Source organism: Capronia epimyces (assembly GCF_000585565.1).
Source record: "Capronia epimyces CBS 606.96 chromosome Unknown aczIQ-supercont1.2, whole genome shotgun sequence".
NCBI classification, from domain to species: Eukaryota; Fungi; Ascomycota; class Eurotiomycetes; order Chaetothyriales; family Herpotrichiellaceae; genus Capronia; species Capronia epimyces.
This window is the reverse complement of record NW_006912905.1, coordinates 1,692,652-1,704,398: the sequence shown is the minus strand read 5'-3', so window position 1 is coordinate 1,704,398 and position 11,747 is coordinate 1,692,652. Positions and strand designations below refer to the sequence as shown.

Here is an 11,747-nt window from a genome sequence, read left to right as displayed (position 1 = left end):
CGTGGTTGTTGTGGTCGTGGTTGTTGTGGTCGTGGTTGTTGTGGTCGTGGTTGTTGTGGTCGTGGTTGTTGTGGTCGTGGTTGTGGTCATCGCCGCCGCCGCTCGCGCTCGCGCTCGCATGCAGCACCTCAAACCTCGCGTCTTGGAGGAGCCACTTGGTCACGCGGCGGGCCAGTGCGATCTGCCGTTTCAACATGTCCAGATGGCCTTCTCTGCCGTACGCGGCGAGCGTGCAGTAGACTGGGAGGGCGCGGAAGCGGCGAGAATTCTCGAGGCCGATGTTCAAAGGCGACTGGATGCGGTCACCACCATCACCACCACTGCCGCCGTTGTTGTTGGCGCCGCTCGTCAGGTACGCCGCGTTGCCGTTGCCAAAGACCAGCTCGCTGAGCGCCTTGTGTCTGGTGAAGAAGACGCCGCAGTCGTAAGGCACATTGAGCAGTTTGTGGCAGTCGGCCGTGATGGAATCGGCCAGTTCCAGGCCTTGCACGGCTCGCGTGATCTCACGATACCCGGGGTATTCGTCCTCGTGCTCCTTCTTGTTAGGTTCTTCGTGCTCCTCCTTGTTAATCTTTTCTTCTTCAGGGTCGAAGAGCCGGCCGAACAACCCAAAGGCACCGTCGACGTGGATCCAGACGCCATATTCATCGCAGATCCGCCGCACTCGCACCATGGCGTCGTATGAATCGGTGGCGAAGCGGCCGGTGTTGACCTCGCCGGCCGATAGGGTGAGGATGCTGAGCACGCCTCCGTCCTGTTTGGATTTGCGAGCCTCTGTCTCCAGTCGGTCGATGTCGATTTGTAGTGGGTTGAGGCTGGTGTCGTTGTCGTTGTCGTTGTGTGCGGCCAGAATGGAAACCACATTCCTCCGCCCGATGCCGACCACGCTGGCCGCTTTGGCCATGCTCGAGTGCGACAGCGTGCTCAGCACCTGGATCCTCCGCACGCCGGCCTGGACCATGAGTTCGGCGATGCCGTAGTCTCCGCAGCTGAAGCTCTCGTCTGGAGAGGACGATTCGGCTTCAGCACCAGCACTGAGCCCGGCTTTCGTTTTCCTCTCCAGCGCCCTTCGCAGCACGTATTCCCGCCCCAGCGCCAGTCCTAGCACATTACTCGCCGTGGCGCCGGTGGTGAAGGTGCCGCCGCCAGGCCCAGCGCCGCCAATCGCCCACTCGGCCTCAGGCAGTCTGAACAGCCGCACGAGTCGGTTCAGCGCGGCCACTTCGAGGGCGGTGGCGGCCGTGTCGCGCGGTAGATGCACCTGCACGTTCTGGTCGTAGACGGAGGCGAGGAAATCGCCCAGGAGTGCCGCCGGGGTGGCGCCGCCCGTGACGAAGCCATAGTAGTTCGGCGACAGGGACGCTAGGTTGAGATACGGCAGGATGTCGTGGGCGAGGTGTGTGGCCAGGCGTGATAGAGCGTCTGAGTCTGAGTCTGAGCCTGAGCTTGAGTCTGACTCTGACTCTGAGCTGGAGCCTGTACCTGAACCCGTCAGCCTTGCAGCTTGCGTCTGCGTCGGTGTCCCCAGTATGTGCGCTTGTAGTTGCGTCAGCCCCGGTACACTTGCTGGGATGATGGGCAGAGTTCGTCTGTCCTGGTCGAGATTGGTGGTTGATAGGATCGATTGCAGGGTTGTGATGGTATGTGTCAGGCTGTTGTTGGGAATGGGAGTAACCGTGGTGGTGGTGTTGGTGGTGTTGTTGTTGTCCATCTTCTTTGACTCGTGTCCTCTCCCTCCCACTTTCCGGGGTCCCTCGATTCTGGTCTGGTGGCTTGGTACAGAGTCCTTGGTAATTGAGGACACTGTTGAGCTTGAGGACTGGCCGACGATTGTCCAGGACAATGCTAAACTTGAGGACCAGATTGAAGGTGATACTGGAATGACAATATCCCTATCCCTGAGTCTGTACAGAAATAGACCTTTCTTTGGCGGGCTCCTCTAATGCCTTACCTTAGTTGGTGTCACCCAGACACAGATAGATACAGATACAGTCAAACGAACCCTCTTGCCGTCTCTGTTCTGACCTTAAATAACGGCGCTCTGGTCTTCAATCCGTGGGGTGGTTATAGGTTATGATGTTGTGAGTCATGGTCGATGAGTACCTAGGTAGGTAGGTACGTACGTACCTATAGTAAGGTACTGGAGGTACTGTAAGGTAGTATTATTAGCTGTTAGCTACCACCACTACTGTACGATTATGGACTCTGTACTCCGTACTCCGTATAGTAAATAGTAAGGTGCCTATCACCAACCGATCACCAATTGATCACCTATTATATGTACCTAAGGTACCTATGTACCTATGTCACTCGGTACGGAGTAGTTACATACATACATAGGTAGTAGCGGCCGCTGTCCAAGTCGTGTCTTGTGGTATACCTTATTACTACCTACGGTATTCCAACATTCCATTAATACCCAATGATCCCATACTATGATATGGATTGGACGTGAGCGATATAATTACATCTTATGGTTATGCGAGACGTCCTCTTACCTACCTAGGTGCCTAAGGTAGGTATTTCATATTTAGGGTGTCATTCATACATACGTGTATATATATACAACAATCTCTTGTGTCATATCTGCTGTTGCTGTTGCTGTTGCTGTTAAGTACAGATTGTGTTTGAGAGTTGTGGTGCAGGGACTGGTACAGGGACAGATACAGACTGGTACAGGGTATCACTACGGAGTCTTACGTCTTACTGACTCCTAATTGACTCCTACTCTTTCATTCATTCATTCATTCATCCATCCATCCATCCAACCATACATTCATTCCCATATCCATCCTCGTCGTCGCCCAATCGACCGTGCTGCCAGCGGGCCGGCGGGATTGACGGCTCTTAAGTCCAGCATGTCTCCCTCCGCGCACCACAGACACCACAGATGCCAGCGTCACCGGGATTCAAGTACGCAGTCCTGGTCTCCGTGCACGTCTCGCTACGACACGACCAATGCCGCAGGTCTTTCTGCGGGTCTAGCACGTGGGCGCAGGCCATGCATGTGGCGTTGAGGCGGGGGTTTTCGAGGGAGCAAATCGGACACGATACCGTGGCCGGAACATCTGTATTTGTCGGCATGGCTGCTGCGGTGCTTGGGAGAGAGGCGCTAGCGACGGGTGTAGTAGTAGTAGTTGTAGTGATGGTGGTTTCGCCTGGGGACTGGAGCATCGATGAAGGTGAAGATGACGCTGGTCCGATTTCCGGCGTTGGTTGAGCGCAACCACGAGCACTACTATTCCGACCGAGGGATTTCGCGTCTCGTGTCCGATCAGACCCAGCCGTCGGCCGTGCAGTTGTGTCATGAAGGGATATTTTCATAGGGGGTTTGGTTTGCGCTGACTTTGACGTGCTCGGGACAGGATCGCTTGCGCGAGGCTCCGTTCTTGGACGATCGTCGCCGTCGTCATCGCTGTCGCCGTCTTCTCGTTGAGGATGTTGCTGTTGCTGTTGCTGTTGCTGTGCCGGCCGCAAGAACCGGTCCAGAGTCCCCAGCTCTTGTAGTTCATGCTGCACATTCACGTTGTCTGTGTCTTCATCGTCACATACCCGGATCATGCCGTGACCATGGCTGTCGAGCAGCTTGTTCCCATTGACATCTCTGGCATCTTCTTGGTCGGCGTCCAGATCGACCTCCTCGTATTGCTCCTCCCCATCCTCCCCCTGATCCACATCATCTTGGGGACTGGGGTTAACCTCCTTCTTGTTGGTCTCGAATCTCGCCAATGCTGCTGCAGCTCGGAGCTCTCTTCCCCTCTTACTCTGGGCAACGCGCGGCTTGTTCCCCACAGGTCCCTTGCGATTGATCTCGAGACTGAGCCGCTTGTCTTCATCTTCACCGAGCGCCACGCCGTTTTTGCCGAATTTCCTCTCGATCCGTCGGTCTCGCTTCTCTTTCCACGTCATCTCTGCCTGCGGCGCCCCCTTACGCGGGCGCTTCCGTCTTCGGCTGCGATACGTGCCTCCGCACAGCGGCAGGCTTTCCAGTTCCTCGCTGCTCAAGATGTTATTGCCCATAACGGCCCCCATGTCGTCGAGAGTCCGACCACTACCCCAAAAGCCTTCGCCGGTATATCCTTTGGCCCACAGTGCCTTCACCTCTTCGGCATACAGGTTCCGGGTTTGCCAGAACGCCTTGCCGTGGTTCATGTGCGCGTTGTGCGCCAGCTCGTGCATCATCACCATCTGCACCATGTTGAACGGGACCCAACCCCCGTTCTTGCTCTGCAAAACCAACTGGATGATTTCACCGTTGTTGAAGTTGCGCCCAATGAATTCCCGATTGGGTTCGTATTCTTCCAGCGTCGTCACCGACAAGTAGTGCTTCTTCATGATCGGCAGACATTGTGCCGCGATGGCTCGCAGGAATGTGTCTGCGAGGTCGTACGAGGCTTGGTCGGAGGGAGGGCGCGGGAGAGGCTTGATGAACACGATCCGGTCGTTGGGATGGGACGATTTCTGGTGGTTGAGCCGTAGAGTGTTGAGAGGCATTGTTGCTGTGCGCTGTCTAGGCCCATCGGCGCGCCAGGACACCCCTACAACCTTCAGACCAGGTCCAGCCGTCAATCATCTGTCTACAAGTGTGAAAGAGATGCAAATTCGCCTCCCGGTATTCGACGTAGAGTAAGTAGTCCGAACATATATTTACACAGTAGAGCGCGTCAGTGGCGGCAATATTGGAGCCTGCCTCTGACTCGGGGAACACAGTCACGTGTGATCTACGGTCACGTGCATCTCCAGCCAGCCGGGAGCCGAGGTCCAATCTATCAATGTCGATGAAATCAATTCCACTCCATCTCCATCAACCACTCCACTGCTGCAAACCACTCCACCATGTCTGCCCCCGGAAATGTGCAGGCATCCTCATCATATATGCTGTGGTTCCCCTGAACTTCACGGCCGTCCAAGAAACACATTGGTGAGCTCGAGTCCATCTCTGTGTGCGTCGTTACATCTAGATCCTTCCTGTTTGTCCCTCCCTGCGCCATGGAACTGCGGAAACCGTCGTCCTCCACCACGGGCTTCTTCCAGGCCCTACCTATTGTTCCACCACAATACTCCAGGCCTGCGTCGAATACAGCCTCAGCCTCTCGCCACGACACCTCGGATGACACTGTCCTTCCTCGCATCCTGTCTTTGTATCTTCCTGATCCGATCCCCGCCGAGATCTCCGAGCCTCTGCATGACTTCTCGCGCCTGGTCCTCCACCCCTCGACCCTTGAATACACCGTGGACTGTGACACAGACCAGCCAACCCTCCACCCTTTAACGACCTTTGGCGAAGTGAACAAAAGAGACCCTCTCCGCACCAGTGAGGGATGGCGAGCCCTCAAGCAGATCCAGACCCGTGCCGGCGTCGTGGGATACGGGTATCCTCATCTCAACATCCACCAAAACTTCAATCGAAGAGTGCACCAATTCGCAACTCTTCATCTCTGGTCCGGGACGTGTGCCGTGGCCACATGTCCCATGGCCATGACCGACGGAGCGGCCGTGCTTCTCCGCCGCCACCTCGACGATCCGGACGCGGACCAGCCAGGCCGGGGAGCAGTGTTCCTCGAGTCCTATAAACGGCTCGTGTCTCTCGACCCGGCATACGCATGGACCAGCGGACAATGGATGACCGAGCGGACGGGCGGCAGCGATGTGCGCGGCACTGAGACCGTTGCCCGTCGAATGACGGCCCAAGAGATCCAAAGTGACGTTGCTGACGGTCGGGACCAAGACGCCCATGGCCTCCCACTCGGACCCTGGCTCATCGACGGGTTCAAATGGTTCTCATCAGCCACCGATGCCGACATGGCCGTCCTCCTGGCGCAGACAAGTAAAGGCCTCAGTGCATTCTATGCCCCTCTCCGCCGACGGGTAGGCCGCTCTTCACGCACCGCCGGTGCCTCTGCAGCACTTACGACCGAGACTTCATCGTCAGAGTCGTCTCACCCACAGCCAAGCGAGATGAACGGGGTGCGGCTGCAACGCTTGAAATCGAAACTTGGGACCAAAGGCTTGCCCACGGCCGAGCTCGAGTTGAAAGGCATGCGGGCGTTTCTCATCGGCAGCGAAGGCCAAGGCGTCAAGGAAATCAGCGCAGTCCTCAACATCACGCGGCTGTATACGGCCAGTGCAGGCGCCGGGTACCTGGCACGCGGGCTGGCCGTGAGCCGCGCATACACGCAGGTGCGCCGAGTGCGCGGCGGCCAACTGCTCCGTGACAACGCGCAGCATCTGGCCTGGATGGCCGGCGAGAGCGTCAAGTACCGCGCCAACACGCACCTGGTGTTCCTTGGCGCCGCATTGCTCGGGGCCAGCGAGCAGGGCCACGACGCGGCCACGACGGGCACGCGAGCTGCGGCCCTCATCCCGCGCGACAAAGCCGCCGTCGACACGCTGCTGCGCATCCTCACCCCCGTCATGAAGGCCCAGGTGACGCTGAACAGCGTCTCGGGCCTGCGCGCCTGCATGGAGTCGCTCGGCGGCGTCGGCTACTGCGAGAACAACGACGACGGAGGCGTCCTCAACATCGCCCGCCTGTTCCGTGACAGCGTGGTCGGCACCATCTGGGAGGGCACCACCAGCGTCATGGCCGAGGATCTCTTGAGGGTCATCAAGAACCCCAAGACCAAGACCGACGTCCTTGACCGTGTCTTCGGCGCTTGGTCGCGCCACGTCCTCGCCGCCGTCAACCCGTCCTTCGCCAGCGAAACCGACATTGTGCGCAACCGCTATCACGCCTTGAGGCATTTGGTCCGCCGATTGAGCGCCGACCAGCTGCAGCGGCGGGGCAGGGAGGTCCTCGAGCACATCGAGGCCATTGCTTGCGCCTGTCTCCTCATGTTCGATGCCTCGGTGGACCAAGATGCCGTCGCCACCGCCATAGCCAGGAGGTGGGTTCGCTCCATCGCCTTGCCGTCGGACAGCGTACAGGAAGACAGCGTGATAGACCCAGACTGGGCCGGAGAAGTCGATTTGGATAGAAGGATCTACCTGGGCCCAAACGCCGGAGCCTTGGCCTCTGCACAGCCGAAGCTCTGATTGAATCTGACCACAATACTCCATAAGTAGATATATATACCTTATTTCACTTCCCACATACCTTATATAACTTCCTGGCGGCTGTAACATGCCGTACAAAAAAACATCACCATATGTTATCTGCATCGATTGTGTGTACTGTGCACTGGTTTTGGCTCTATTTCTAGTGTGCCGCCTCTTAAGAAGATAAGACGGTCAACGTCAACAGAACACCTCGCACACCCTACCGACAAATCCAGCTAGTCCTGAGATATTCGACACCGATGGCCCTGAGACCGGCCCGGGTGCAACCAACGTGGGGACCACAAGGACCTGATCCCCCGTCTCCATCCACTCAACTGCGCTGCCGAAGCGGAAGGTGATTTTGATCTCCCTTCGCTTGCTTTCTTCCACGCCATCTCCCTCGTCGTCGACATCAAAGCGGAATACATCCTCCTCGTGGGAGCTTGCAGCCGCCCGGTCCTCCGTTCCTTCGTCTAATGCTACACCTGTGACCTTGACAGCGGCACGTATGCTGTTGATGTACACAGTAGCATGGCCGCCAAGAATCAATGGCGGCGAGCCTGTTCGAGCAAAGTCAGACGAGGGGAATGATGCTGAGAACGAATGGTAAGCTGTGAGGCTAGTCTCGTCCGTGTCTCCCACAAGCACCATCCCTTTCCGGGCTCTTTCAAGTGCCCTCGTCTCCGTCTGGATGTTGACAGGTTCAACCCCAATGGTGCCAGTTTCTCCTTGCTGCATGCGTACAACCGGAAGCCTGAGATTGCGCAGTGACACAATGCGTACAGGCAGAAACATTGTCGTGGACGGTTTCCGTCCAGATGTCGAAGACCTGGAGGTGTCGGCTTGATATGACCGTGCAAAGGAAGTCAAGATCCGCGCGGGGTGAGACACATCGGCCCCATAAGACTTTGACGTGACAGTCGGTCGAGGCGCCTGACCTGGCGACGAATCCGAGTCGATGACCAATGGTCCAAGATACAGAATACTCCCGATGGAGAGCGTGCCTCGAGAGACATATCCACACAGAACCACTCCTTGTTTCGAGATTCGGTCCTCAGGATCTGTGGAGTAGACGCGTGAAAGGGGAATGCTGAAAACTTCGTCGACATGGAATAGAGGAGAATGCGCAGGGTTCAGTCTCCCCGGTCCGGGTGTCCTGATAGTCGGAGCGGATCGAAGCAAAGCATGCAACTTACTTATCCCCAATCCCGTGACAGCGCTGGTCATCAGAATGGGAACTACTGTGTGACCATCGTTGCTCTGCATTGCAGCCACGACCCTATCAGCCTCCGTCTGGTCATCAACATTAATGGTTTGAAGCTCCGAAAGAACGCCGGCAGCGTCTGGCATCAGGGTTGGACCACGGGAAGTGTTGAGCATTACAGGCTTTCGTCCGGCCGCCTTGAGAGCGGAAAGAAGCTTTGCTAGAACCAGTCGAAGTCCGGTCTTGTTGGCCAGATCCATTTTTGTGATGGCAGTGATCACCGGCAACCCCAGTCTTAGACACAGGTCAAGGTAAGAGAGCGAAAGATCCGTATTCCCTAGGGAACCAGCCTCGGGAAGAAGCTCAGCCATCGGGCTTGAAGCTCTACGGCGACCTGCATTCTGGTCACAATCATCTGCCGGAACACATAGGACAGTCCAAGATGGCTTCCAAGATATCAGGCTTCGAAGTGTTGATTTCGCGAATCGAGGAAGTCCAGGTGAATCGGAGAGAAACACTAGGCGGTCTGCGAGATTGTGGATGTCTATCCAGGATGAGACATTGCCCGAGGCATAGTTGACAACCGGCCGCAAGGTACTCCCTTCATGTAGATAGCCAATAATCTCTTGGGCGACTGAGCTGGTGACACCAGAAGCAAGCTCATGTCGATGCTTTAGCGAGGACAAACGACTCTTCCCGCGGCCGTTATCCAGAGTAGATGTCGAGAGTGTCCCTAGAAGTGAAGACTTGCCTGCTGCAGTTGCTCCTATCAAGGTGACTCGGAGTTGCTCTGTAGAAGATGTCTCGGAGACAGGTGCGTCTTCGGGTCCAAACAGACCGGAAGACTGCTGGGGAGTTATCTTGGGCATGTCCACGTTGGCGGTGTCCCTTGAGTCTGGGTAGACTAGAACTTCAGCGACCCAAAGCTTGTCCGTCCGCAAATGGTCCCTGCTCGCGTCATCGTCGTCCTCAGCCCACTGACATGAGCCCACTGCGACTTTTCGCATGATGCTGGTAGTGCAGCCCAGACTTGCAGCCATGGCGCTAAGGTTGGTTAGACTTTCTATCAGCTCATCCTCAACCAGGCCGACGAGTGTCCCGTCATCAGCCACGCCGATCTCATAAAGAGCCCCTTGACTCTCCTCGAGTCCAGGCAACAGCTTTTGCGGACGCTCTGGAGCACCCAAACTTGGTGTTGCTTCGGGAAGCACTGGGAGAACTAGCTCTGCATTTGACGAGGAGTGAAACGGCGATGATTGTTGCAGTCTCCAAAGCAGCTGCGTCGTCAGTTGTTGTAGTCTGGTCTGACGAGCATGGGTAGATGGCTGCGCATAGACGGCCGAGTCATTAGAGGAGCGATGCTCTGCGGAGATGGACTGTGAAGTGTAGTGCTGAGGATGAGGAACCAAAGTCGTCGTGGAAGTCAAGACAAATCGACGCCTAGGGCGAAGAAGCAAATGAAGTTTGTACTCTGTGGGGCCTTCCTGGTTCTCGGGTTCTAGCTTTGTGAGCCCGATGGGTTGACACTGTCCTGCGTGAAGAGGGGTTTCGGTCAGATGTAGTAGTTGGGGAGTGGAACTACCCGGAGTAGCCCATGGTGAATGTATTCGAGGAGGCTCATCTTGATAGGTGAAGATGGAGGCCATTGTGTTACCAGAAAGAGGCGTATATCCTACTCTTTCACGATTTTCATGTCACGTATCTGCGTAAGGACGCACGCAGTAACAACAGAGGTAAAGAGCGAGTGACGGTATGAGAATAGTAGAGGAGTTGAGACAAGCGAAGACACATCGTTGCGGGCTATGGTTGAGATGGAGGTGTCGCGATGCGCAAGAAAGTGACTTATGGCCTCGTTGTGTAGACGAAGACAACAGTCATGGTAGGTGCTGCGATCGGGGACAGAGCTGGTGGCACGGTGGTGGTTCGACTCATATGTTGCAGTGTCGTCGAGTCACACACGCTCGTGGTGGCACAAGAGTAAGGAGGACTTGCTTGGCTTTAGTGCTGCTCGGTAGTGTTAGGCCTACTCTTTGTATGTACAACGTACGGCTACAAGTACAGTAGTTAGTCACCCTCAGGTTGGCTGCAACGCGTCCCTCTCGGCATCTGATCCTGCTCCTTTGCCATTTTGACCATTTTTCCCGTCTCCATGTCAAACACAGGTATTGACCTATTTCACCTCGGCCGACACTCTTCGGACAGGCACTACGCGCGTTAGAGGCGTTGGCACTTCAATGGGTCTGCATTCCATTCGATTGAATTGGGTATCTTGGGTATATATGAGTTCGCTCAAACGAAAAAAGACATGATCCGACCGCTTCCACGCAACTACCATATTGTTGCGCTGATATTCATGACGGCGTGTGTGCTGGGAGAATAGTGCTATCTCGGATTTCCTGTCTCAAGTCCATCATAGCTCCACCTTTAAGTGTGGCTCTCGCTTTCGTAGGTCCTGTGCAGAGGTACCGACAATACCCTTTTACTTGCCTTTCTCTTCCCCCTCAGAGACCTTCTCCCACTCACTGTCGGTGCTGATGTACCCCGAGCTTTCGCCTAAGCTGCGCCGACGCCTAAGCGCTTCGACACTATCCGCCGTACTTGGCTCAAGCAGGGTCGGGGGTGTCTGCTTGGGCGTCTCGTGTCTCTGGCCAGGTACAGGTGCAGAGGATGTGGTTGTTGCTGTAGTGGATTCTGGCCCGGGAGTTTCCGTCTCAGTATCGGTGTCACTCGCGTTCTCCGGCTCAGGGCTCTTCTCCTTCTCATCCTTCGCCTTTTGGACTTGCTGATCTCTCGCAATTTCGGCGGCAAACCAGTTGATGGCGTACCAAAGCCCGCTGCACAGAGCTGACAACACGAGGAAGTGGATGGAGTATGTCGCAATGAGGAGAATCAAGAGGAGGAATTGAAGGGCGGCAAATGAGGCATTCGTGGCGACCAGGAGCGTGGGCGTCGGGCCAGGGGTGAAGATGGACTCCCAAAGCTCTTGCAGGAACGAGGCCATCTTGCAGCTGTGCTATTCATAAAAGGTGTGAGATGGTTGTAGAGGCAGATAGTTGAAGGGCAAGGCCGCGGTCTTGCGATAGAGATGCCCCGCCTCCTGGAGGGGGTTCAAGTAAAGCTTTAATAGATCCAAAGCAGGGCGCCTGTCCTCTGCGACGTAAAAGCGGGCATGCGACGGCCTCTGTGAAGGACAGGTGTCTGCTTCGAGTGTGTGTATGGGGATGAAAAGGCAGACGTGGCATGGAGGGAGAAAACAACAGAGCGAGCGAGTGACTGGCAGATCGCCGAACTTCCACCTGCAGCCGACATCGTCATCAGCCCGCCCGCAAGTCATGTGCTCGCACCCTGGATTGCAGATTTCTGGCTTTAGTCAGCCGCCAACCACACAAACCATCCGATGGTCTCGCTCATGCGTCCTGCTCGAACCATCTTCGACACCTTGAACATGAACGAGCTAATAGTGCTGCAGTGAGTCCTCCTCACCGTACGTCTCCGGTCCAACGCG

The 11,747-nt window shown here is 56.1% G+C and overlaps 5 protein-coding genes across 5 annotated transcripts in view; 1 reads left to right on the top strand and 4 right to left on the bottom strand.

Moving 5' to 3' along the window:
* A1O3_02434 (uncharacterized protein) overlaps positions 1–1,711 on the bottom strand; it is a gene marked incomplete at both ends in the record, with an annotated part of 2,041 nt that extends 330 nt beyond the window's left edge. The window contains one exon of the mRNA XM_007732574.1: positions 128–1,711. Within this exon, the coding sequence (XP_007730764.1) occupies positions 128–1,711 (1,584 nt within the window). The remainder of the gene's footprint in view (positions 1–127) is intronic.
* Positions 1,712–2,847: 1,136 nt separating this feature from the next.
* A1O3_02433 (uncharacterized protein) lies at positions 2,848–4,494 on the bottom strand (the record flags this gene model as incomplete). Its single annotated transcript, XM_007732573.1, has 1 exon — positions 2,848–4,494. The coding sequence occupies one exon, from the start codon at positions 4,492–4,494 to the stop codon at positions 2,848–2,850; it is 1,647 nt and encodes a 548-aa protein (XP_007730763.1).
* A 495-nt stretch (positions 4,495–4,989) lies between these two features.
* Positions 4,990–7,035, top strand: A1O3_02432 (uncharacterized protein; the record flags this gene model as incomplete). Its single annotated transcript, XM_007732572.1, has 1 exon — positions 4,990–7,035. The coding sequence occupies one exon, from the start codon at positions 4,990–4,992 to the stop codon at positions 7,033–7,035; it is 2,046 nt and encodes a 681-aa protein (XP_007730762.1).
* A 201-nt stretch (positions 7,036–7,236) lies between these two features.
* On the bottom strand, positions 7,237–9,888 carry A1O3_02431 (uncharacterized protein; the record flags this gene model as incomplete). The annotated part of the gene is made up of 1 exon (XM_007732571.1): positions 7,237–9,888. The coding sequence occupies one exon, from the start codon at positions 9,886–9,888 to the stop codon at positions 7,237–7,239; it is 2,652 nt and encodes an 883-aa protein (XP_007730761.1).
* Positions 9,889–10,721: 833 nt separating this feature from the next.
* Positions 10,722–11,243, bottom strand: A1O3_02430 (anaphase-promoting complex subunit 2; the record flags this gene model as incomplete). Its single annotated transcript, XM_007732570.1, has 1 exon — positions 10,722–11,243. One exon carries the CDS (start codon positions 11,241–11,243, stop codon positions 10,722–10,724), a length of 522 nt encoding a protein of 173 aa, XP_007730760.1.
* Positions 11,244–11,747: the final 504 nt, after the last annotated feature.